At 46.8% G+C, this 26,809-nt stretch overlaps 2 protein-coding genes across 2 annotated transcripts; one reads left to right on the top strand and one right to left on the bottom strand.

Moving 5' to 3' along the window:
* Positions 1-8,248: 8,248 nt before the first annotated feature.
* On the bottom strand, positions 8,249-14,089 carry LOC116958493 (zona pellucida sperm-binding protein 3-like). The gene is made up of 5 exons (XM_076057092.1): positions 13,817-14,089; positions 13,116-13,327; positions 12,560-12,698; positions 8,390-9,048; positions 8,249-8,292 (listed from the first exon to the last, which is right to left on the bottom strand). The coding sequence occupies exons 1-4, from the start codon at positions 13,965-13,967 to the stop codon at positions 8,888-8,890; spliced, it is 663 nt and encodes a 220-aa protein (XP_075913207.1). The 5' UTR covers positions 13,968-14,089; the 3' UTR covers positions 8,249-8,292; positions 8,390-8,887.
* A 72-nt stretch (positions 14,090-14,161) lies between these two features.
* LOC116958499 (zona pellucida sperm-binding protein 4-like) lies at positions 14,162-24,607 on the top strand. Its single transcript, XM_032981121.2, has 13 exons — positions 14,162-14,267; positions 14,641-14,714; positions 15,548-15,637; positions 16,447-16,568; positions 18,054-18,168; positions 18,761-18,895; positions 19,087-19,265; positions 21,319-21,416; positions 21,801-21,928; positions 22,943-23,132; positions 23,619-23,754; positions 23,896-23,989; positions 24,276-24,607. The coding sequence occupies exons 1-13, from the start codon at positions 14,230-14,232 to the stop codon at positions 24,533-24,535; spliced, it is 1,659 nt and encodes a 552-aa protein (XP_032837012.1). The 5' UTR covers positions 14,162-14,229; the 3' UTR covers positions 24,536-24,607.
* The last annotated feature ends 2,202 nt before the right edge of the window (positions 24,608-26,809 follow it).

Here is a 26,809-nt window from a genome sequence, read left to right on the forward strand (position 1 = left end):
CCAGGTTAAGTATGTGTTGGTTAAGCAATGTCTCACCAGGGGAGGTAGATCAGTATGTAGTCCTTGATGAACCAGGTCTTCAATGATAGCGATGGTGTCAGGTACCGGGACTTTGGTGAACAAGGACACCACATCAAAACTGACAAGCAGGTCGTCGGGGGACAGGGAAATGCCTTTGATTGTCGATACCAGGTGAGTAGAATTTAGTACCGCAGAGGTGTTTTTTTTTTCCAGTGAAAGGTCGCAGTATATCAGCAAGAAAACGTGCCAGTTTATGGGTGGGGGAGTTGATAGTAGAGACAATGGGATGAAGGGGTGTATCTTCTTTGTGTATCTTTGGAAGGCATATAATCTTGGTGGTCTGGCAGCAGAGGGTTTCAACGAGAACTGTTTGGTCTGATCAATTAATGCTGTTGAATCAGAGATGATTTTGTTCGTTTTGGTAACCAGGCTGTTGGTGGGATCTCTTTTTATTTTTGTATAGCTGCCATCGTTGAGTAGTTATTGAATTTTGTTGTTATATTCTGTTTTGTCCATGATGACAGTGGCATTGCCCTTGTCGGCTGAGAGGACGACAATATCATCTCTATTTTTTAATTGAGATAATTCAAAGCGTTCATCTTTGCTGATGTTGCTGGGTGGCAACTTAGCGTTTTTGAGGGTTGCAGCGATTTCAGATCTTGCTACGTCTGCAGAGATGTGACTCAAGCCCTTGAGTGCAACGTCGACATGGGCAATGATATCATTAACCGGTAAGTGTCTCGGCGTGACAGCAAAGTTTAGACCTTCAGCTAAAACGGATTTCAGACCATCAGAAATGGAACTGTTACTGCGATTAATTACGACTTTGTTGACGTTAATCTTTTTGGTGTGTGGATCCGATTTTTTGTTGGAGAGGTAATTGAATTTGGAAATCAAATTGTCTCTACATTTGGTTGACATAGTGGCAGCCGAAGAGGTAGTCATTGTCTACATGTTCCCAATCCAATGTAGACATTGTTGCAGTCAATGTTAAGTGTGATTTGTAGAGTGTCTTGTCTAACTGATCTCTTGTCAAGGGGTGCCTCTGTGGATGTGTATGCTCTGACTTTAACATAGCCATTTCTGTGACCAGTCACAAGCTAATCACTCAGCTATTTCAATGCTAAATTCTATGCTAATTCCTTTGTCAAGGGGTGCCTCTGTGGATGTGTATGCTTTAACTTTAACATAGCCATTTCTGTGACCAGTCACAAGCTAATCACTCAGCTGTTTCAATGCTAAATTCTATGCTAATTCCTTTGTCAAGGCGCTTTGTTTCTTCTCACACAGCTTAAAGGTCGCGATCTGAGCGTGGCTTTGTTCGCTCCAGCGCTGTCCTCCAGACAGTCTCGTCCCTTCACCTGATGAAGGCCGCTTGTGTTGTGGCCGAAACGTCGTGAGAATTTTATTGTGTTATTTTATTTTATCAATTAATTATTTTATTCTCATTCTACGTGACTTTACCGAAAGAACCAAAGATTAATCCTTGCAGTCACGAAAGCTTTAAATCGAATTTAGCGAGTAGTTCAACGGGTTACACAGTTGCGCTTCTCCGCGGGGTATAGTTCACAGCTGCCATAGGCGACGACACACTCCACACCATCGACCACCTGCGATAACACAACTCCTATGCCCGTATTACTGGCGTCCATGTCCAGGATGAATGGCACGGAGAAGTCGGGATACTGCAAGGGAGGGGCATCGATCAGTGCCTTACGGATAGCGTCAAACGAGGCCTGTTCCGATTCCCCACAGTGGAATTTCGTCCCCTTTGCCATCAATGCATGCAGGGGCTTAGCCATGGACGCGAACCCTGCGACAAACCACCGATAATACGAGGCAAAGCCCACAAAACTGCGCACATCCTCAACATAGGTTAGGATGGGCCAAGACCGGACGCAGTCAGTTTTTTCAGGGTCAGTAGTGATGCCGGAGACTGACGATGTGGCCAAGATAACGAACGGAATCACACAGCAGATGGCATTTTTATGATTTTAACTTCAAATTTGCTGCTCGCATCTTGAGAAAGACCACCCTCAACTGTTCGAGATGCTCATCAAAAGCTTGGCTGAAAACGATGACATCGAGGTAAATCAGGCAGGAATCCCACTGGAGCCCAGCGAGGACCAGCTCCAACAGGCGCTGGATTAAACTCGGAGGCCTTGCGGAGTGCGAAAGGCCATCTTTGGTTTTGATTCATCATCGAGCAGCAATTGCCAAAAACCGGACAAAAGGTTTTTTAGGTCGAAAAGTAGCGTGCACCCGCCAGGGCGTCGTGCAATTAATCCATGCGGGGGAGCGGATAAGCATCTGCCACCGAGACTTTATTAAGCTGCTGGAAATCTACGCAGAAGCGAAGGCTACTGTCATGCTTTTTTACAAGAACAATTGGCGCCCCCCATAGACTGGTGGAAGGCGAGATAATATCGGCGGCCAGCATGTCATTAACGGCTATCCGTACGTGCTCCTTCTCGGCTGGGCTTAAGCAGAACGGATTCTGGTGGATTGGAGCGGCGTCACCTGTGTCAATGTGGGTGTCGAAGCGGTGGCGGGAGTCTGATGGCGGTCCAAAAATCGGCTGCATCTGGTGGAGGGATTCCTGCAGCGTAGCCTGATCGGCTGGAGAGACTGTGATAAAGGCGGCGAGGGTGTCATCGTCCAGCGTGGCCAGTGTTGTATATGTAGGTTATGAAAATTTGATGACAATGAAAATCAAATGAAATTTAAAAGTTACATAATTTATCCAAAAATATGTTAATTTGTGTAATTATGCGCGTAAATTATGCAAATTCGAGAATAAATCATATTAATTTATGCGAGTGGGCGTGGTTATGATCATGCAGGTCGTTATGATAATTAGGTCCAGCCTCGGTAAAAGGTTGGTTATTAATTGGAACGCAATTAATCGTATGCAGTTGTGCAGGTATTGTGAGCGTGAATGAGAGCTAACTCGACTTGTTATTTAATTCCGTATTATTAATAAGGATACGATTATCTTCGATTTAACGTTTATTGATTGTGTGGGTTATGGATTAGTGATAAGTGTGCTTATGATAGGTCCCCTCAAGGTTCAGATCTCATTCGCAGAACAATCTCATGCAGAATCGCGGAAAGAATCACTCAACCTTCCTGCTTTAATCAATTTTATTTTATAGGTAAACTTACATTTTCGGATAATATGAAAACTCTCGATCTCAGAATTTCAACACAGCATTAACACGGTGACCATTACGATTGCGTTGTTTCACTTTGATAACGGCACCTGTGGTTAATTCCCGACGCGTAACGCAATTGATTGGTTGTTGAGAGAGATTAAAACATGCAAACTATTCTACAAAAACCTGTACTTTATCATACGTAAATTCGTATGCTTGAATTGTTACACAACAAGGCACTCGGTCATTGATAATAAGCGACCCTTAATGCAAATTGTCATGTTGTTAACCAGTAGGACGATTGATTATTATGCAACTCAATGACATCTGAAAAGACACTCAAACCGTTATTATTTCTAAAGGCACAAATATGCGTTCATAGATCCGTCATTTAATTCATTGATACCAGCAAGATTATGCAGAGAGAAAAAAATAATGACTCAAATACTTCTAATTTGACCTTATCAACGTAACTCAATGGGTGGCGATGTTTCCCTTTGATATCCTTATCAGCTAATAGTTGACACATTTATCATGAGTCTTCTTGTATGTTTTCATATGAGTGTTGTTGATTTCTTGCGTTAAGCAAACGCCTAGGTTGACATTCCTTGTAAAAAAAAAAACAATGTTTGTGCGTTGTGTACCGGTGGGGGAGTGAGGGGGGGGGTGTGGGGGAGGGGTGGGGCATACGAACAGGCTGCCACAGTTTGTCCACTGCTGGCTGGATGAGTCAGCACGACGCTCGCCGTCGTCGCACGATGATGGGTGTCGAGTGCGGGCCCGCTGCCCTCTCAGCGCTGGTGCTGATGGCGCGCGCTCCCTCTCCTTGAAGATGCGCGAACGCGCCCATGCTGGTTCGCTGACAGTTCTCTCCACTGCTGGATGAGCTGCGCCGGCGCGTGCTCTTTCCGCTGCCGATTCGAGCCACGTCGCACGCTCTCTCTCTGTGGAGATGCTGACACTTTGTTGGCGGCTGGCCAAGCTTTTTCTTCTGTTGAGTGACTTGAGTCGCACGTGCTCTCTCTGTTGAGCTGCGCGAACGCGCCCGTGCTGGTTCGCTGACAGCAGGTTTCCTCCACTGTTGTACGACTCAAGTCGCACGCACTTGCTTATCGGTGCTGTAAGCAGGCTCTCTCCACTGCTGTATGTTCTCGTTCGAGGCGTCGGCTTGGCTGCTCGTGCTGGCAGATACAGGCTCTTTCCGCTGCTGTATGGCTGGCACTTGATGTTGGAATAAAGTTTCAAGTGATACTTTGTTCCCTGCCTGGACTCACTTTCGTTGATACATCGCGACTCGGCGATCCTCGCTACTCAGCGAGGCTCGGAGCCAGCCATTCCATGCGACTGCTTGACTGCTGGACTGACTTCTTGCCATTGAGCCGTCTCGACTGAACTTTTTGAAAGCCGTTATATTAAAAAATAATTACACTCTGCGCAGTGAAGGGGGGGGGGCGTGGTCTGTGTGTGTGCGTTCGTGTGTGTGTTCCTGTGTCTGTGATTGTTACAAAAAGTTACGCGTTTCAAAAAGGGTTGCCATCCCAAGGTGGTACGTCAAGTATTATCCAATCGTGATGAGCATTGTTCTGTCGCGTGTTACACAAATATGGTCGTTTAGAAGTATTCGAGTCATTCGTTTCATTAACTCCATAAGCTTACCAATGAATTAAGTCACACTAAACATTGATAAGCATCTATATTACGAATCTACACTCATTGGAATACTATGGTGTTGAGATTCTTATTTTGAGCAGACTCTTGCCCGCGAATTCATTGATGCCCCATTAGCCAATTGATAAGCATCTGTTAGTCAAACAGGCACACACACTATTGTTTCAGGGCATTTGGTTAAGTGCATAATCTTACCAATGAATTCATTTACGTTTACTTTTGCCCTTGGGCATATTCTTTAGCACGTTCCCTATGAATAGTCATTGTTAGACATTTACTATTGTCGCGCTGCTGTGAGGAGTTGGCCAATTGTTCTGTTGCTCAGGTTTTAACAAACATAACCATTGAGGGTTAATTGTACAGACGAGTAGTACATCTTCTGGAGTACCGTATTGACAATTCTGATAAGTCTGCTCGCATATTAGAGTTTTTATATATTAAGGTTTCTTAGCACACGAGAGCGAGTGGTTTGTAAGTGCATGCATAATAATCGAATTATCCTGTGGTGAAATCTGAATTCTGGGACCTGACAGAATTACACTAAAACATAAGCAGTTAAAGGGAGAATCATTGTATTATCAAGATTGGTAATACATATGTAGTGTTGTAAGGACGAGCAGACTTCTTTAGGAGGCACTCTGTTTATTATATTATTTCCTTATACAACGCTTAACACACAGAGGGATATTCGGTCCCCTCACCCGATACCCTAGGGAGGTACAGCCTCCAGACCTGGCGGGACTCGCACGTCTACCGCCAACCTCCTTGATACCTAAGGAGGTACAGCCTCCGGACCTGGCGGGACTCGCACGTCTACCACTATCCTAGTCCTCCGGCTAGGACCTAGGGGAGGCTATCTGACCCACCGCTGGCCCGGTGGGTCCTGACCACTGGGTATGCCGAGCTTTAGCCCTTAAAAGGGCTGGAAGGCTGGTCCAGGGTCCTAGCTAGGCTTCAGCCCAATCTTCTATCTTCGTGCAGGGAGAGAACTCCGAGGTCCGTTGGGTCACCCGTCTTATACCCCTTCGTGGCCAGGTAGAACCAATCATACATTCCCACGTGGAACCGTCTGATTGGTTCGCACCAAACACTGGCCACGATCCGTTTCACCTCGACTGACCCCAATCGTTGTACCCAGGGGTAATGCTGCACTGCCCTGGTGGCAATGCAGGTTACGCAACAGCGCGTAGTTAACACCTCTACACATACAATGCAGCAGCCAAGCCTAACCTTAATAAATAGGCATAATTTCATTAGTTCTTTCGATAAAGTCACGTAGAATGGAAGGAATAAAATACAAATATAAAACAATAAAATTCTCACGACGTTTCGACAGCAACATGAGCAATCATCATCAGGTGTGGTTTCACACCTGATGACGATTGCTTGTGTTGCAGTCGAAACGTCGTGAGAATTTTATTGTTTCATTATTTTATTGTTTCCCGTCTTTGTGACTTTACTGAAAGAACCAAGAAAATGAATCCCTGCATTCACGAAAGCATTAAATCAAAATATAATTTCATTAGTTTAGACTTTTTTGTCTCAAGAATAGATACAATAGCGTTCATTTGGAGTGTAGGAGGGGGCATTGGCACATCCTAATGCGGCTCCATGGAGGAATTGTTAAGTACTTTGCGTTAAAGCTTAATGTTAAAAGTCTTTATATGCAAGCTTTCAATTTAGACGGAAGTATTGCATTAATGTCCTTTCATAAAGCACCATCGTTTTGCAAAAATGTCATCCCACCAGGGATATCCCCATAAATCATGCCACGCAATCTGTAGTACAGGAGACCCGTAAATTCTGCAGGTTTATAGTTTGAGCAATAATGCACAATTGCTTTGTATACCAATTTAGCTATTACCAGGGTTTGCGTCAGTCTTCCATGGGTACATTTTTCCCATAATTACTGCATCATTAGCTGCTAGAAATGCAGAGCGGGCGACAAATGCGAGGCAGGCAGTGACACTTCAACCGTTGCCGTGCAAGCATCTTGCTAATGAAGACCCTTCCATGTAGCCCGTTACTGTTGTGGCAAGTGTCGTTAGACAGAATTGGACTTGGCCGACTTGGTTTCACTTGGGGCGATATTTTACACATTGCATCAGGTATTCATTTAAAAAAGGCTTAAATCGACCTCGGGGAGGCCCAAGACCAGTTCGGAGCAGCATCACCTGGTGTTGGGGCAGGAGTTAAGCAGAAATTGAATTCTGGTTGCAGAGTTCTTAGCATGGTACTACTACTACTTCACCCTTGCATATAAAACAGCTTTAAATTGCAAGGACATGATTTACGTGTCATTTATTGTCTAGGAATGTTTTTACATGTTTATTTTTATTTAGTTTACTTGGCACATTACAGTACTTATTTAAATAGTGATGCCTCCATTGTTGATTACCACATACTTAACACCATTATTTAGGCAAGGTTTGCATAGTGTATGTCGCAGTTTGGCTTTTCTGACAATTTCCAAGAACGTAACTCCCTTGATATTCAAGGGTCTTCTGTATAAGACTAAATGGCTGATTACGACGGTTGTACTCACCAGTCACTGCTGCCACATCCCTGCGCTTTCTTCCACTGGGGCACGTGGCCTCGCAGCAGCTGCATACCGAGTCCAAGCCATCAGCAGAGATCCACCTGCATTGCACACAAACGTCTGTAGTTGCACAGGCAATGCTCACGCGTATCCGTTCACATGAGGAAAGTGCCGATTGAGCAAACGTTTAGGGCAAGCAACGTACAGTGGTGTACCACTTGGCCAGCACCACTCGACCAGACTGATGGCGACAATACCGCACTCGATGGGAGCAGTGGCCAGGAATACAACTCTGGGCGTAGTTTTGTTTAACTGTATGACATCACCCGACCTGTATAGTCAGAGCCTTCAAAGAAAAGTATTGCAAGTATTTGTAGCATCAAGGGGCAGTCTGTGGCCAGCCCTAGTGATCAGCTTGAGAAAAATCTATGAAGGCGAGGCTCAGTTGATGCTCCTGACATTAGCCACGAGTGAGATTTGAACTCTGGCTACCAGGCTCAGAGAGTATTCAAAATGAGTTCAAACGAATTTCAGACGTCGTATGCAGGCTTCTGCACTTGTTGCTACACTCAAGACGAGTGCAAGCTATGACCAATAACCACCTGAATATAGCTAAACAAGAGCAGACCCGTGGGACTGCACAGGAAATGTTGTAATATCAGTTGCAGCTAGAAACCGAAGTCAGGTCTCAGGGATCTTAGTTAAGCACACATGCATGTGGGCTGCACCATATTGCATGCAAGGCATGGATTGAGCTATTGGATGGGAGACGCTGAAAAACAAATTGTTGGGCAATGCAAGGAAGCAGACCAACCTGTATGCAGCCGAGGGACTGTAGGTGCAAGCTTTTTTGACAGTCGTTGGAGATGTTGCAACATCTGCAACCTTCAGCTGGCAGAAGACAAAAACCTGGCCCGAGAAGAGGAACATGGGTTCTCACTCAACCACACTGCCTACCACGTGGCTAAAGGTGGTTTCTGTAGAAGCCTGCATGACAGTAGATCACCTGATCGCCATTGTTGGTCAACGTCGCAAGGAAGCGGAAGGAATCTATGAAGAAGCGAAGGACGTTGTCACTTTGCCGGAGCAGGAAGCCAGAAGTAAGGTGAGCATCATACGAGACTTTGCCATCCACCAGACACCTGCACAGACACCGTAAGGCAGACCAGCAGAAAGCCAGCGCTAGGAGATGTAGTACTCCTCTTCCACTGTATAACGCTGCACCGAGGGTGCGCCATACCCACCCCTTAAGGTGCTCCTCCCACCCACGCGGCCCGCAAACCAAAGCAGTCACCAATGACGCACATTGACCACATCTCATAAGTAGTGAATCGATCGACAGCGCATGACAAAAAATATTAACCATACATCTGGTCAGGCTTAACCATTAGAGGAAGATTCAGCAACATTCCAAGGTCAATCTTGGTTATATGCTCAAGCAGTGGAATGCCACCTTTACGACAAGGAGCATAAACATTCATCAGGTGGGATTAGGAGAGAAATCTCACCCAGAGTTCGAAATTATTTGGTAGCAGAGGGGCGCGTTCCTGTCCGGAACCGGGGTTGCAAAGCAGCTGACCACGAAGATCCTGAGTGGAACGTGGTTCAGTGTCTGCACGCTCGCCTCGACATTCAGAGTCTGGCCCAGCTGGTATATGGTGGAAGGTCACGCCACACTCCAGTCGTCTTCATAAAAAAAACCAATTAGACATCAAAACAATTGCCAAGGCCGAGTGCAGACTCAAAGCGCAGCTCGGAAAGTGCTTGCTCACGCCACTGCTTGTGGAAGAATCCCCGATTAAATCATGCGACCTTTTGCCAGTACCAAAATATGAGAATAGGTTCCTTTTTTGGCAACAGGTGTTAAAATATCATTGGGTCTTTCGGTAAAGTCACGTAGAAGGGAAACAAAAACAATTCACGACGTTTCGACTGCAACACAAGCAATCATCATCAAGTATGAAATCCACAACAAGAACATTTGAAAAAAGTGGCGGTTAATTTTAACGGTAAAATTTTTTTACGTTAAAAATAACCGCCACTTTTTTCAAATTGTATTGTTGTGGTTTTCACACCTGATGATGATTGCTTGTGTTGCAGTCGAAACGTCGTGAGAATTTTATTGTTTTATATTTTTATTATTTTATTGTTTCCCTTCTACGCGACTTGACCGAAAGAACCAAGAATATGAATCCCTGCAGTCACGAAAGCTTTAAATCAAAAAGGTGTCAAGATGTTAAAACACCAAACTGAAACGTTTTACAAGGAATGATGTCTGCATTAACCACAAAATGTGGTCAGAAGGAATCATGCAGACATGATTGCTTGTAAAAGGCTTCAGTTTGGCGTTTTAACATCTTAACACCTGTTTTGTTGTCAGGAAAAAAATGGGAAAACCTATTCTTAAACAGATAAAGTTGAAGGACCGCAGGTCCTTAAACTTCAATACCAAGCAAACATCTTAAAGGGTTTAGTCTAAATTGCCATCCTCAACCTTCTCAGCAAAGCTCAGAAGATTGAGGTTGGAGGAGGATGCGTTTAAAGAGTGGGGCTAGAGACAGATTCAAGGAGTCAATGAACAGGTTTAGCAAGGCGGTGAGAGGCTAAACAACTGTACTCAGACTAAAACACCAGTTCTCTGCTAACGACTCTGCTTCTGTCTGGAGAGGGTTCAGGCAGATCACCAACTACAAGCCCAGAGCCCCCCACACCACTAACGACTCCCGCCTGTCCAACGACCTGAACGAGTTCTACTGCAGATTTGAAATACAATTGGACTGTCCTGAACTACCCCTTCCCACCCAAGAAATCCCCATCCCCCACCCCTACTACAGAGACGACTCTCTCGTTAATAGACTTTTCAAGAGGCAGAATCCACGCAAAGCAGCTGGGCCAGACTCTGTCTCTCCAGCCACCCTTAGGCACTGTACTGACCTGCTGCCTCCGGTGTTCACCAACATCTTTAACACCTCCCTGAAGACATGCCATGTACCAGCCTGTCTCAAGTCCTCCACCATCATCCCTGTGCCCACAAAGCTAAAGCCAACAGGACTGAGTGATTATAGACCCGTCGCCCTTACCTGTGGTAATGAAGTCTTTTGAGCACCTGGTTCTGGCACACCTCAAAGCCATCACAGACCCTCTCCTGGACCCCCTTCAGTTTGCCTAGAGCCAACAGGCCTCTGGACGACGCAGTTAACATGGCCCTCCACTTCACCCTACAGCATCTGGACGCCCCAGCATCCTACGCCAGGATCCTGTTTGTGGACTTCAGCTCTGCCTTCAACACCATCATCCCTGCCCTACTTCAGGACAAGCTCTTCCAGCTGAACGTGCCCGACTGCACCTGCAGGTGGATCACAGACTTCCTGTCTGACACGAAGTAGTGCGTTAAGCTGGGAACACAAGTATGACTCCAGGTCCATCAGCACCAGAACTCCTCAGGGCTGCGTCATTTCCCCACTGCCCTTCTCCCTGTACACCAACAAGCTGCACCTCCGATTATCTGTCCGTCACACTCTTGAAGTTTGCGGACGACACCACCCTCATTGGGCTGATCTCTGGTGGGGATGAGTCTGACTATAGGTGGGAAGCTGACAACCTGGTGACCTGTTGTAGCCAGAACAACTTAGAGCTAAATGCTCTAAAGACAGTTGAGATGGTTGTGGACTTCAGCAAGAATCCAGCCCCACCTCACCCCCAACACCCTGTGCAACTCCCCAGTTAACACTGTAGAATCCTTCCGCTGCCTGGGCACTATTCTCTCCCGGGACCTCAAGTGGGAACTGAATATCAGCTCCCTCACCAAGAGAGCTCAGAGGATGTACTTCATACGGTGGCTGAAGAAATTCAACCTGCCAAAGACAATGATGGTGCACTTCTATACAGCAATCATTGCATCCATCCTCACCTCCTCCATAACCGTCTGGCACGCTGCTGCCACTGCCAAGGACAAGAGCAGACTATAGCATATCATCCACACTGCTGAGGTGATTGCCTGCAATCTACCAACCCTCGAGGACCTGCACACCGAGGACCATGAGGCGAGCGAGGAAGATTGTGGCCGGTTCCTCTCACCCTGTACACTCTGTTGCAGCTACTCTCCTCCGGCAGAAGGCTGCAGTCCATCAGGACCATAACCTCATGCCACAAAAACAGTTTCTTCCCATCCACTGCTGGCCTCTTCAACAAGGCCAAGGGCTTATACTGACTAACATTTTATCTACAAAATGACACCTTGGCATATTTACACTATGTTACCCTATTTGTATTTTTAGATTGTATATTATAGCTACTTTATATTCAATATGTATTCAATTTTACGTACTTTAGACTTTGTACCTTTATTATAGTTAGACTTGGATACTGCTTATTTTAGATTTAAGATTACAATATGTTGAATGTATGCACCTTCCTGCCAAAGTACATTCCTTGTCTGTGCGAACTTTCATGGCATATAAAACCCTTTCTGATTCCTGGTAGCAGCCATATGCATAATAGGGAATCAACATCCTCACATCACCACTGACCAGTCATGAGCCTCGGCGTGAAGCTCAGCTGATGCTGCATAACCTTGGCGCTGCTGAAGGGGATCCATGTGTGTTGGATTGCATTGCTGGACACGTTCTCCTTCCTGCAGCCAGGAGGAGATCAGGCACAGAGGTGGGTGATTCTCAACAGCACTAATTGTGACCAGATTATTATTGCAATGCCGTTAACATGTTGCAAAAAAGAGACAAGCGAAGATATACAGAACCATATTTTCAGAGTATATTTAACATCGCAAAGCGCAAGACTTATAACCAACGAGGACCAAATAAGAGTAAGTAAGAGACTTGGTGCAATGAATGCTATGCAATGGAGTATAATTAAGGGGACCAGAGTTTACACAGTATGCAATGCATGCACCACTTCAGACGTGGACACTTGCAAGGCAGGATGTTTGAGGCAGGCCATAATACAGCCGCTTGATGTGAACCCATCAGTAAAGTTGGCACCAAAAACCTCCACGACACAGTACAGGGAGACTTTCCATGCGTGGATTAACTCGCTGCCATTTTGGCTTTATTGTAATTCAGGCCTCGCAAAGCTAAAGCACACGAAACGGCACGTAGTTTTTAAAGCCAGTGGTAGAACTACAAGCAGTTTAGCTGGACTTAAAAAATGAAGCAAATTTAAACAAGAGACTGCTGGTGAACTCGCCTGGGATAGAGGCAAACGACCGGCACAGCGACGTAGTTTGTGCGGATAATGCCCGTGTTGGACGTGGGGCGGTAGTAGAGGTAGTTCTCGTAAGAGAGCAGCCCTGCACTCATCTAAGGAGGGAGGAAGACGTGGGGTTTATTACCTAGTGCGATACTAGTGGAATAAAAAAGCTCAAACATCTTGGTGAAAGACCCGATGCAGCAGTTCCTTGGTTTAAATAATACATAGCTCATGCCCACCATAAAAACCATAGCCACACAAACCATGGCAGATGTAGATTCCTGATGTATGATGGAAGAATAAAAACGCTCTAATGTACGACTGGTCATCCAGAACAGACCTTAACATAACAATGTAATGACCGATCTACAAACACCAAGGGGACTTCAAAGCAATACACCCCGCTGTTATTGAAGAAGTCTGGCTTGACTCGAATGCGGAATAGTAGTTATTCTGCATCTACACTCGGCTTAAAAATAAAGCAGTTGGATTGCGAAGATTATGTTACAGCATTAGCAGCCAGTTACCTGGAGGCTGGTGCCACAGCTTTCCAGTGCATAGAGGAACGTCACCGTCCCAGCAAGGGCGTCGCTCCCAGTGACGGGGCAGGCTGGCACCCCCAGAGAGAGGTCACTCGCCTGGGCCAGGTGACCCGTGCCGAACAGGTCCCTGCTCACAGTCAGCGTGAGCGTCGCCTCGTCACACACCACACTCACCGTGGCGGAGGTGGCTACTGTAGCTGGCAGTGCCACACGGGACGAGGCGCGAGAGTTACCCAAACAGTGACACAGGTGGTCAGTGAAGCCGTAGAAAGTCTCAGAAACTCGCAGTCACAATCATCCACACGGAGCTGCGAATACTAGGGTTCGAATTCCCCAGTAGCACCTCAGTAACTTAATACACGCGTTAAGACAGGCTAATAATAGGTTTTGGCAATCCACTATTGGATCAAGTCTTGCACACTGCTGTCGTCAGTTTGACCATACAGATCAGTACGGGCTGAATTAGGGCAAAGCCCAGGTCTAGACATTTGTCGCCGATGTTAACATTACCGGGACGCAAATTGGTGTTCAGGTATATAGAACAGTGAAATAACCACCACGCCACATTAGCAAAAAACAGCTTTAGTACGGGTATATTGTGGTGGTCACATCAGTCAAAACGGTAGTTGCATAGAACGACAAAAGAACAAGTTTGTAAATGCATCTTTCGACCAAACTCCACGTACCAGAGGCAAGACATAACAACTCCAAGACCGCGAACAAAGCCCTTGTGGTCTCCATCGCAAGGACAGCAAAAAACCGAGACTTAGCACGGCACCAGCAAAGCCAACGCAGCTCCCGTCCTGACTCGTGGCTTTTATCTGCGCGCGGGCTCATTTAGTTTCAGTAATGAGCCAATTAATTCCTCCTGCGTACGTGCCGCGTGATTGCGGTGCAGCTCCCATCCATGCACTTGTGGCGACATCGAGCAAATCTCTACTGATGAGACAATGAATGAGTGGATCTGCTCTGATAAAATCTCGCTGATGAGACAATGCGTGGGTGGATCTAATCCAATCTGGATCGGGATCGCTGAGGGCTCTCCATATAAAAAGGGTGCCCTGGGCGATGGGAGGCGACGCAGCCGATTAGTGTTACGATGGCGCAGCTGCGAGTTCTTCTACTGCTCCTGACCAGGTGAGGAGGCGGAAGATTGTGCTGAGTGGTGTTCAGGAATGTTCCGCAATAGCTATGGCTAATGACGTCTTGTGTACGTTTGTAGGAGAGGGCGTTTCCATATCGCTTTGGGTAACTGACCTGCATGGAGAAACGTATTGAGATAAACACGTGGAAGTGCGGTCTTGAAATGTCTCGCGTGAACCGTTGTGGGTGGTAGGGGTTCCAAATGTGGCTTTGCGTGGCGCTGTTCACACCAACTCCATCATGCACCGTGCTGGCCTTGAATAGGTGCGCGCTAAAATCGCTACAGGCCACCTAATTTTTTTTGGCGGGGGAGGGGCGGGTGTTTGCCTCTCGTCTTGGCGGTCACGTTTCTTGTGCTCCCCTGCAGCTTTCTCTGCCTGGGCTCCGTCCTCGCGAGGCTTCGCCAGTCGCTGGGATCGCGGACGCTGGGGGAGCCGAGTGGTAGGGGGCGCTGCTGCTGTCGCCACATGACCACCACATCGCTCGTTCTCTCAATACCACCTCGTGTGTACAGACACCACCGTGCACAATAATAAAATGGCATCGTCTCGCTGAACTGGAAAACCGTTAGCGGCGACATGAGTTGCCCACGAGCGACTGCCTGGACCAGGTGGAGGGGGGGGGTGCCTTTTTGTTGTGCGCCTGGCACTGCAGAAGTCACGTGACGCGACGTGATGGCTGCTGGGCCCGGAGCCGGCACGTGGATCATTAATAATCCTCCAGAGCATGGAAAGGAGGGCGTTTGGGGAAATTAACTCTCCTTTGCACGTTCCTTACGATAATAACGCTTTCGAAAAATATGGCTTGTGACTGATTGGCACGGCTCTTGCAGCTTTACTAAAAATGATAAATTGTACAACATTTTACTGCACACGACTACGTAACACTCACGTGGCAAAATCATCATGGCCTTGTTCCTTTCCGTTGTAACAACGAACTGTGCACTCACGTTGATAATTTGCATCTATCAGGCTCTACTTTGGCAACTTTCCATTACAATTTCAAGTCTTATGCAGGGGTCTACAACTAAAATATCAAGAGCCATATTTCAACCTGCCGCTTCGAAGCTGCAGGTTGACGTTCCCTGGTGAGGTTCATACTGTGGGGTCGTGCACATTACTTTTTGGAATTTGCGCCAAAATAGAACAACGCAACACCTTACAGACTGAAGTGAAGGGACAGATGTGCACCCACCCAGCAACCGTCACGGGCTATCTTTTTTTTGGCTCCATAAGGTGTAGTTGACGTCTCCATTTCTGAACTGCCTCCCCCAGGTCTGCTGAAGCAATGCCTCTCCTCCACTCTGGGTTTCTCTGTGGGATGGAGCAGCTCCTCTGACAGCGATTACCGTGTCTTCGTACGGAGTGAGTCCACGAGCGTTCACTTCAATCGTGATTAAATAATTAACCATCTTGATCCATTGTATGATGACTCAATATGTGAAACTTCTCACGGATACTATCAAATTGATTCGGGGCTGAGATTCTCTGGGCACTTCTTTGGTCCCAACTGCTTTGTTTTCGATGCCCTCTGACCTCTGCAGTTTTTCTTATACGGTGTCGCTTTTTAGGTTGTGACATGTAATTCATATGAACAATGGAACATTTAAGAATCTGGGATTCTAAGCATGATGATTTGGCTTCAGGGTTAATTTCAACTAGTCTAATACAGCAGACGACGAGAATCAAATCTTATTCTTCCATAGGATAACTGTTTACTAGATAGGTGAATCCCATATTAAGCAATGCCTCTTTTTGCTTGCCTGTGCAATGCGCCTTACTTTCATTGGACCATTTCATGCAAGGTGGTGCCTTCCGTTATAAACTTAACCTGGTGACTTCTGTCACACTGGTTCTCTACTTGCATCGTCTGCATTTCCCAGCCGAGTTCTCTGTTGACTACTTGGGAAATATTTTTGTTAAATCTGACACGCACCCTTATTTGCTAGCAACTATTAGATGAGGTCGTTGTGCAGGTTTGGGAGTACCGTAATTCCAGCAGCGTATTGAGGATCCTGTGTCCTAGAGACGTTCCTGGTACTGTGGAGACTTCCTATTCGAGCTGACACTGACACCATGCTTTGTTCTCCTTGCAGTCATGCTGCCTACATTAACTTGTGGTGTACAAGCCATCCAAACGCAGGTTTTTCTAACTTTGTTCTTGATGTGTCCAGCGGTGCGGAATGAGGCCGTGGATGTGGAGTCTTTGCAGGGGGAGTGCGGCTTCTCCATCGCGAGGGACGGTGCTGGGCTCCACTTCACGGCTGCTGGTGATGCCTGCCACGTGCGCGTGGAGGTGAACACGAAGAGACCGTTGTGACTTGCGTCGATACTAGTAGCCGCTGGGGCTGCTATGGTGCTAGCGAAATTTATTCGCAATCCATAACCGTTCAGCTATCACGTGCCACCGAAGTTGTCTGACCAGAATCAAATTTTGTTTTGTCTACTGGTATTTTTCCCCTCCACATTTACTTGTTATTTCCAAGATTTAAATTGATTTAGCTCAAGCCGTCCACTGGCATATGTTGTTCCGATGGTTTCTCTTTTATTCCTACAAGATATTATTTCAACCATCCCTCCAGTGGTAGCGACTTTATTTCTAGTTTATACATCTTTCTCTTGACCAGTATCTCTGTACTATCGATGCTCATTCCATCTGTCTTGTTATCAAGCTATTGCCATCCTTGTCTTTATCAGTTTACCTTGGTTTGCACTTCATTTGTGCTCTTGTTCACTGTAGTATGCCATGTCACTACATTACTCATCCAGCCCTTCCCAAGTATCCTTTCTTGCCGATGCCCTTGCGTCATTGCATTGCTTTTGTCTAGTCTCCATCTCAGTCTTATCTCTAGCATAATTGTTCTCTTGTGCATAACGGTAAAAGATTTGCCATCTAGACGTCCATGTCACCAAGTGGCCACCTTGATAGAGGCAATATGTGAACGTCTTCTTTGGTTCTTTCGGTAAAGTCTGACTTTACCGAAAGAAGATGAATCATTGCAGTAACGAAAGCTTTAAATCGAAATATGTGAACGGTTAACTGTTTACGTCACAGAGCACGGCAAAACAAGCTTTCGGTTTGTATTTCACGCCTGGCAATGGATGCAGCTTTCGCAATACTATTAAATGCAAAGATTTGCATCAATCTGCTCCGATTCCAGGTATAGAATAAATTGCACTATGTATTACTACAGAAGGCCTCTAAGAGACCAACGTAGATGTAAGAAAAATATTCCACACAGGGCGAACGTGAACATGTATTGTGTGTAACAGCAAAATGTAAGTGGAAGGCCTAACCAACATACGAGCTTTGTGCCAGAAACATGTGCACTAATTGAGGCTACTTGCACAAGACATGGAAGTTAAAAGAAGTAATAAATATGTAGTTCACACCTAATGCGCGATCTGCCCAGGGATCGTGATGCCCGTGTGAAGGGTGATAATTTGTGAGTGCTGTGGTTTGTGGCAAGAATAATGGAGGTTTTGTGGCAAGGTGAATATGGAAAATGTATTACACGCATAGAGCAGGGCAGCGTCCGTTTGTACAATAACAACGGTTAACCTGGGAAAGTGATTTCGGACCCAGGAAAGCAATCCCCGTGTGGTCTGCATATCTTAGTTTGGCTGGCAGGTGGTGACGGGTTTCCTATTGACACTCTTACTTGTCATTAACGTGGCCTCACCCAAACATTTAGAATGCACTAACAAATCTACTGACTTGTTTGAGCCTTCCTGGAGCGCTGGCCCCGAGTCTGATTTTGAGGGCTGCTGATTTCACCAGGACGGCAGGAGGAAGGTCCAGGTGGAGCTGCAGGAGATGCGGCAGGGGCTAAATGGACTCGTCTGGGATTTCACCATCGACTGCCCTGAGAACCTGAGATCGGCGAGGGCTGGAGGTGAGTACCATTGACTCTGCTAATCGGACATACAGACTGCACTACCTATGACTTGGTGCTATAGAATGGGTCTGCTGGGTCAACGGCTGCATTTTGTAATCGACCTAGATCATCTCTCCTGGTGCTTTTGCATTTCCTGCCACTGCGTTTTATGCCCTGGGCTTTTACTGTACAAATTTGCTGTTTAAATCCTTTTCCGATGCTATTTCCCCCAATGGCTGATTGCAATAGTTGCCCCATCCAAACGCGTTTTCCTAATGCACTGCTGGTTGGTGCTGCCCCTGGGTTTTGAGGGTTAATTTGACCATGCTTCACCACGCTGCTCCTCGTTGGCAAAGGTTGTGGCACTGACCTGCAATGCAACAAACTGTGCTGCACTGCCATAGCCTTTTACAGCCAGTGAGCACGGTCTTTGCCTATCTTTGCTGTACACCTAACCCTGCTCCACTTTCGAGATTGGGTGCATTGCCCGAGTAATTTGGTCATGTGCCAAGTAATATTCATTCACATACTTGACACGTGGCTCAAACGATGACTTATTTAAGTACGTGGGTTTTTTTTGTACGATCACCTGTTGTGCTCCTGCTGTTAGAGATCGCCACGTGCTCTGGTCAGAGCAGGAACTTCCCATGCAACTCTGTGCAGAGTGTGCCGAGCGCGGACGTCTGTGCACAGAGTGGCTGCTGCTACGACACCACTCTACGCCGCTGCTTCTACAGTGAAGCTGGTACGTAGCTGACTCAACGGAGGTTCCATAATTGTTTACCTGAACTATGCTCTTGCTGTGAGGTTCTATGTTGGTGCACAGTTGCATCCTGCTGTGCTGGTTTTTGAACTTTTTGCATCACCACGGGCTACATGGGGCATCTTTCGTGATTCACCGAACTCTCCCATACCCTCCCACTATGCACCACCCAGTGTGCACCACAGATGGGCGCTTTGTCGTGCCTGTGTCTCGGAACCTAACGTCTCCACCGCTGGACTTGAGCACCGTGCACCTGACTGGCGGGAGTGGTGCGCAGTGCAGCCCTGTGCTGGTGTCTGCAGACCTTGCAGTCTTTGACGTGCCCATGGCAGCGTGTGGTGCCACTGTGCAGGTACTGCGCTCCTGTACTCTGCTTTGCCCTGCCCCCATCCTGATGTAGTTAAATGGGTAACTTGTGGTGCAGTGACCATGATGAAACCCAGCGACTGGTTCGGCACGCCTGAATCTTCATAGCATTGACGTACCTTCATGCCAACTGGGAAACGGGATTAAATGCACCACATGGGAACGTGGCGTGTGCCAATTTGTGCAGTCATTAAGGTTGCCCTTTAATGCAATTTATTTCATGACTATGGTATCCGGAATTCGATTCTAAAACCTTCAGTGAACAATCCCAACGCCTTCACTCCTGGTCGAGTGGACTTGTGCCTGATGCAGTAATGTACTCGCTGCCATATTGTCCTTCGTCGTGGCTTGCACATTTTGCTAATTGCATAGGATTTTACTTGCGCAGATGAGAACAATCAATTCTTGCAGACATAATTTGGTGTTCTGGTTGCTTGTCAGGCTTATGGTAGCCACAGGTAACCATCGCAATAGAGCATAAATTAATCGAATTAAACTTCACTTATTAACCGAAAGGGAGTACAGAACGGCAAGCACTGGAAGGATTTGGTTGTATTTTGCAGTACCACATCGACACGTACCAAAGCGCTTCGTACATTTTTCAGCGTGATAATGTTTCTACCAGATGATCTGTGAGATGGAGAAGTGCAATAGTCACGCCTTTTCGATACGATGCTATATGCCGCTTGGCTGTGACGACTCAATGATGGTCTAGTATGTTGTAGAGCCTGATATGAAAAATGTCAGGACCTGACTATATTTTGCATAAGGTGGGTCAATTGAACTTTTTGGGTTGTATGGTGCCCAAGGCTCTAAAATAGTATCAAACAATCTTGGAGTTGGCGAGTGCCACGCCTGATCATACCACAAATGGTATTCCAATGTCAACCTGCAGAACCTTTGATAGTTTTCTCGATTCATCTGTTTCGTGCACTGCTAGTGTATCTACGATATTCCTGCGGCTCCATATCAAAAATATTGACTTCACTGCGGTGTATCGTCGGCATATTGATGGCACTTTGTCATGCGATAATATGATATTGGCAAACAAAGACCTATGCTTTAAAATGGTAAGGGCCCGAAAATGGATTATTGTAGTCCGCCAACTAAGTGATGGCCGTCATCCAGCTTGATGAATTGATCGACCATATAGTTATGAGACGATCCACCCCAGTGCCGTACTGGATAAACCGAACCTTGGCTGCCCGATTTTTAGTAGCCCTCGTTCAATGGTGTCAAAATATCGTATGATCCAGTCATATAAGATCTTGGAGACCTAACTGGGACTCTTTAGTTAAGCTACCTCCGTTCTATAGAACTTCGGGTAGATCAATACTGCAATGGGTTGAATCTGCCTGTTGCAGCAACATTGCCAAGTAACTGCTTCACAGGCACTCTGACCCTCGACTTATCACCTGTGGGATGGGGCACTAGTTGGTGGGATCACTATGGCTCAAGCCAACATTTTAAAGGGGTGTTGCATTCATTATTTTACACGGGTCTGGGAAACGGCCCTCGCCGAACGCAATATTTTCCAGGTGGACAATCCGTTGCACTAGTGCGTCCACTTTCGATTTGGGAATCGACATGTCGAGATGTTTTTTGGCAGGTTTACGAAAAATATCGAAACTTCCACCACCAACGTTGGTCTGGTTTTGCGTTGTGTCCAGGTTCATCAAACTCTGTCAGACCAGGAAAATGTGGTCCCTTCAAGTTAGATGCGGCCATATCAATCATAGCTAATTTATTGCTGAAAACTATCGCAAGTACTTTGCATAGGTCCTGGTGAAGTTCTGCATCAGACCCTTCACGATGCATAACTCCTTGATGTGCAGAGCACAATCATGCACGAGTTTCTAAAGAACAGCAGGGTCCCTTTATGATTGAGTGTCAAATTAATCGAGTGCCAAAGCAGAATTTATGGGGATCATAATATCTCATTTTGAGCCATCTCGACTCTTGGATAGTACCATGTATCATGCTTCTGCTTGATCACTCTATGGCATTATCGTTTTGTGTGACCTACTTTTTGTGTCCAGTGGAATGGGCAAGAGCTCGTGTACGAGTTACTGTTGGCCTCTGAGCGGGAGCTCTGCGTCGATGGAAACGTCGCAATCACCAAGTCGTCCACATACAAGTAAGCACTGCCACCACCCCCTCGGCAAGTGCTCTGCTCATGAGGGTCAAGCAAGAGTCTTACAAAAGAGACCCACCCCAATCAATGGCCACTGTCCCTGCGACATTAAATATTTGCAGCATTCGCCTGCAGAACCATGACCAATCTGCTTCCATAATCAACGATTTAATTTTCAAATTGGGACATTCAACGCACAAGGGAGACTTATCTTCGTCTCGCATGATTTAAACATCTCCTGAAGTAGGAATATGATTTGTAGCTAATGTAAACACGGTGTTAACCAAGGTGGTCCCTTGACTGGTACGTCTGCAAAACACCCTGCAATCTATTTCTGCCGTGAGGGCGTGGTGCATACCTTTATGGCGGGTGGTGTCTGTTTACCAGGATGGTTCTTCAATGCCGCTTCCTTGGAAGTGGCGACCTGCAGCTTGGAGTGCAGGTGAGCACTCTCCCACCGCCACCTCCAGCCACGGCCACTGGACCCCTCTCCCTGCTGCTCCAGGTCTTCACTGGTGAGTGCTGCCTTCTCCCACACCGTGCACCTCTGAGCGGACAAATGCCACCGTAGGGGAACACAGGTTGTGGTGTCGCTCTACCCAGGGAAGACTTGGGTCTGTATTCTCCGTATTACCTCCTGGCTGGATGCCAGCTGTAAGTCGTGCTTATTTTATCCAGTGCTGACATGGAGCTCAACCCTGCTTTAATTTCCACTTGTTCAGGCTGCATGAGATTTTGATGCATCTGCAGCATTAATCGGCATGGCAGCTGGACTTGAACTGCAAACCACTGCAACAAACGGACAACGTGCTAGGCTGTGCTGCCAGAGTATTGTGAACCTGCAAACATAGTTCTTAGTTAGCCACAAGTTAACTAGAACGACATGCACATTCTCCATGGTACGACGTGTAACTTCAAATGCTAATTTCTGCTGAGGTTTTGAATCTAGCAGCTACCAGCTGAAACCATATTGTTAGGGTGGGGCCAACATTGATAGGGATGACAATACCACTAATTCCCATGGCTCTACCAAATGGGTCTTTTTGCACACCCTATCAACCAAAACGGTCTCCTTGAAGGCATTATTTAAAGGAAAATGGGACTGCTTTCTTGGCCTCATTTGTCTAGGTCACCTTTGCTTGAACGAATGGGTGTCAATAGCTTCATTGGTTACTAATTGGCTAAATGGGACTAGAGCTTGGCCAACTTTTAGCACCTGATTCCCACCCCTCCGTGTAAAACCGTGCCCCTTACAACATCTACAGACATTTAGAGATGCCGTTGTATACACCCTATTTTGCCAACCATGCTAAACGGAGGTGAGGGTGACGATGTATTCTGAAAATACAAATGACATATCAACCACGGTTTCTATGCCAGGAAAATGTTGATCTTGTGCCCTGGTTCAATTCAAAAGTAATGCACACGTTTTGGAGGATTTGTGCTTTGCCTTGTCCAATGTGCTTTCTAAACAGGACTTTTACGCCTCTAATCCAAATTCCTTGTGAACCATGTCCGCACGCTGCCAGACAACTCCTACACCACGCCGTACCAGCCCTGGCAGTACCCGCTGGTAACGCTTCTGGGAACGCCGCTCTACGTGCAGGCGTCACTGCTGCACCGCTCTGACCCCACACTGGTGCTCTTCCTGAAGGACTGCTGGGCGACGCCCACGGCAGTTGACACCGACCCCACACAGTGGAAGCTTGTGACGGATGGGTGAGGCTGGGTGGGGTAGTTCGCGCTAAACCCTCTCACTGCCATAGCATGGCCTGCAGAGGTAACCTGGTTCGAGGCATTGGTTGTCTTTTTTTTATTCCCCCACGTAAGCAGAGTTGTGCTAATTACGTCCTTTTTTAAATGACACCGGTTTGTGTACTGGCGTCGTTTAATCAAGATTGCAGTGCCATCCAAAATGTCGATGGCCACAATGCTCCTTGGGTTGATGATCTGGATGTTAACACAGCCACCCTCTGCCTCCCAGAGCTGGTGGTTTGTACAAGGCCGGCTACATGCAGTGATGGTTGCATCGCACAGATGCACTGCAAATTGGCATTTGGGCTGCCTGGCTCATCGTGAACATGTCTTGACTGTAAAGCTGACCTTAATCCTCGCGTGCAGATTTCAATAGAGATGCGTGCATTCAATCCAATGCATGACACTTGCGTTGGCTTAAGGGTAAACGGCACTCTTTTGCATGTGCAGCTGCCCCGTGCAGTCTCCTTGTTGCAGTGTGTTCTTCCCTGGTGTCGCTGACCTGCCACTTCCTTCTCACTACAAGCGTCTGGCACTCCAGGCCTTCGCCTTCATGAACTCTGACCGCAGCACCACCCGTGACCTCGTGAGTGCCTGCTTATTTCCACTTTAAAACCAGGTTCTCATGGAGGGATGACATGTGCTTTGTACAACTGAAGAGGGCAGAAGAACTACCTAATACATGTCGAACTTTACTTACTGGCGCGATGCATTCTGTCTGCCACAGGTGTACCTACACTGCTCTATCCTGGTGTGCGACAGCTCCAGCCCCAACTTCGTCACCGAGTGCAATCGGCAGTGTGGACAGACCAGGCGTTACAGTGAGCACCACCGCGACCTATATTGAATATCTTTCGCCTGTTTACCTTAAAGACTCGGAGTAACCCTTTGTCAATATGACAAGGGTTTTCATTGTTGGTGGTAATGTTGCTATGTTATCGTTCTTTATTTAGGTCACGTTAGCTGTGACTTTGCAGACTGGTTTTTGACAAGCCGTGGCATGCCATTAATAACCTACTCGTTTGATTTTCTGAAACTTGACCTGAAGCAAATGGTGTCCTTTTGTATGGGCCAGTGGTCATCAACCGATTGTTCTTGTTTCTCCAGAACGCAACGCCGTCTCTGAGGCTTCCAGCGTGGTAGGAAAGCACGTGGTGTCGCTGCAGGGCCCCGTGCTCTTTGAAGAAGCTCCTGTTAACGACGCTGCTCTGCTGCTGCTGGAGGCTCCCTCCTCATCGTGGGCCTCGGCTAGGACTCTGTCCATTCTCCTCGTCATTGGCACAGCAGTCGTTGCGCTCCTGTCTGCTGCCATTGCCGTCAGGAGGCGCAGGAGCCGGGCTGTGGTGCTCGACGGGAGTGGCTATTGATGACGGCTTGTGATTGCTGGAGCTTGCATAGCTTGCTGACAATTGTCAAAAATAAAATTCTGACATACGCTACTGCTGTTCTGACCATTTACTAGGATTGAATGCATGCAATATGTAGGAAGTATTAGTGCTGCATTTGGCCACATTTCCTAAAAGGAAAGTCCCTCAATGGCAGCAACTTGTCCTAACGTTGAGGCCATTGGCTTCTTTAAACAAGAGCACCTTGCGATGCATAAATAATCTGAATCTAGATTTATTTTATTTAATATGTAATAAAAACAATTCCCTTAACATGCAAATGTGGACATTATGTTCCAGGGACCTTTCCCATCACACTAACAAACTATATCAAAGGTACATCAATAATGTGAGGCAACGGGGGAGAAACGAAATACTGTTAAGTTTAACTAGCTTCAATTAATGGTTAGATTGTGGCATTACAAAGGACATGTCCACATTGTCAAAAGTGCTCTTCCCCTGGAAAAAACGACCACGCTATGGAGGCTTCACTAGACATTCTTTGTTGCCTTGTGCATGAGTAGCTTGGTGCTTCAGACCCCTGGGTGCTGATGCAGTGGCGACACGTCCGTCTCTAGCTGCATGAGGGTGATTACTGGAGAAACTCTGCCTCAACTCGGTTCCTCAATGGTTAATTCCTTGGGCATGGCCACCACAAATGCTGATAGCCAGGAGTCTCCTGTCTACACCTGCCTGAACACTGGGACCTGTGTTAATCCATCTGCCTGAAACTCGCCTCTTAGGAAGACCGTTTGCATCCAAACACAGCCTGGAAATCGGACCCCCTCACAGAACATGGCCTCCCTTCCTGAAAAGTAAACCTGAATAGCGTTTCTTATAAACCCCCTCGCACTGTACGAAGGACGGACAACCTGTGAAGACCATTTCTCATGGACTTGCTTAATCCTGCTTGATAACTGACATATCGCATGAACATTATTTGGGGAGATTCGAATGTTCCTTCTCGACCTGTTAATATTTGAAAATACACGAAGCACTAATTGAACTAGAGCCTGAAATCTCATAGTATAAAATTACTTTGTCCTGAATTGAATGTTTGTAATATTAATGTCTGGCACCCATATTAGCACTCCCTCTGCCTATAACGACATTTTGTCTGCCTTAACGCTTTAAAATGCAACTATTGGGTTAACAGGCAACAAAATTAGCCCCCGAATGAACCCTCGCTATTTGTTAATATCCTTGGTCCAATATAAACTGATTCAAACTACAATGTACGCTGATCGTAATGATAACTGAGCCACAAGACGCATCTGCACATGCGTGGTTGCCTCGAGCAATGCAAACGGTTTCTTGGTGTTGACGGGAGGTTCTCTGGCGCTAAAGACTCGGTGGCCATTTTGTTTACAAGAAAAAAAATGCCAAGAAAAAAACTCGCAAGCAAACGAGTGGCAGCATTGTGGCGTGCAAAACAAAGGGAGGAGTTGCGGCGCTCAACAGCAACCAAACAAGGCATTTAGGCAGCACGGGCTGAGTAAACTGCAGAGCAGCCTGCATCAAGACAAGCTGGAGACTGCACCGTTAATGTTGGAAGAGCACGCGCTGAGGATAATCCTGGACAGCGTGCATGGAGACAAGCCAGACTGCACACTTACTTCTGCAGCACGGGCTAAGAGTACATTTTTTAGCTCGTTTGGAAGGCTTTTTGGTGCTTTCTGCCTCGCCCCCACTGATGTCCTCTTCCCACTAACCACTCCCCCCGTTGAAATGTGCAGTTACTACTATCATCAGTAGACACTACTTTAGTTACTTGACTCCTCTCTAGGCTGTCCATCGAAAAAGACGACGATTGCTCGTCTTGTGGGTGGGTTAGCACTTTCGGAGTTTGTGCCACTTTTGTGGATGCCGATGCGACAGCCGCCACACTCTGTTGCAGATCAGACGTGTGTTGGGTTTTCGATGGCGTTATCCCAGTTGTGCGTTGGTGTCTGGGTGTGTCTCTGGGTGGATCTCTCGCATCTCCACTGTGAGATGGCATCTTCCATGTGCTGAACCCCTCTTACACAGGTGGACCACCAGGTGGACCTGTCCAGCACCAGGGGTTCCAGGCTGGAGGGATTGATGTTACAGCGCTTCAACAGGTCCTTGCTATGGTCCTCGAAGCACTTTTTTCTGTCCTTTAGTTGAGCGTTTGGCTGAGTTGGCGTTAGAGAACTCGACGGGGGAGCAGGTGATCAGGCATGCGGATCACATGGTCAAGCCAGTGGAGATGTCATGTGGCCATGCTTACCTCAA

Source organism: Petromyzon marinus, chromosome 79 (genome assembly GCF_048934315.1).
Source record: "Petromyzon marinus isolate PM22_M1 ecotype Great Lakes invasive population chromosome 79, UKy_Petmar_22M1.pri1.0, whole genome shotgun sequence".
Classification (NCBI taxonomy): Eukaryota; Metazoa; Chordata; class Hyperoartia; order Petromyzontiformes; family Petromyzontidae; genus Petromyzon; species Petromyzon marinus.

Bases quoted from the DNA above. Each gene is read 5' to 3' on its own strand.
- LOC116958493 (XM_076057092.1), bottom strand. From the start codon at position 13,967: ATGAGCCCGCGCGCAGATAAAAGCCACGAGTCAGGACGGGAGCTGCGT. The intron at 12,699-13,115 runs GTAACTGGCTGC...CTCCCTCCTTAG, and splicing joins GCTGTGGCACCAGCCTCCAG to ATGAGTGCAGGGCTGCTCTC. The intron at 9,049-12,559 runs AAATTTGCTTCA...GTGTGGCGTGAC, and splicing joins TCACCAGCAGTCTCTTGTTT to CTTCCACCATATACCAGCTG.
- LOC116958499 (XM_032981121.2), top strand. From the start codon at position 14,230: ATGGCGCAGCTGCGAGTTCTTCTACTGCTCCTGACCAG. The intron at 14,715-15,547 runs GTAGGGGGCGCT...TGCCTCCCCCAG, and splicing joins GACGCTGGGGGAGCCGAGTG to GTCTGCTGAAGCAATGCCTC. The intron at 21,417-21,800 runs GTAAGCACTGCC...TCTGTTTACCAG, and splicing joins ACCAAGTCGTCCACATACAA to GATGGTTCTTCAATGCCGCT.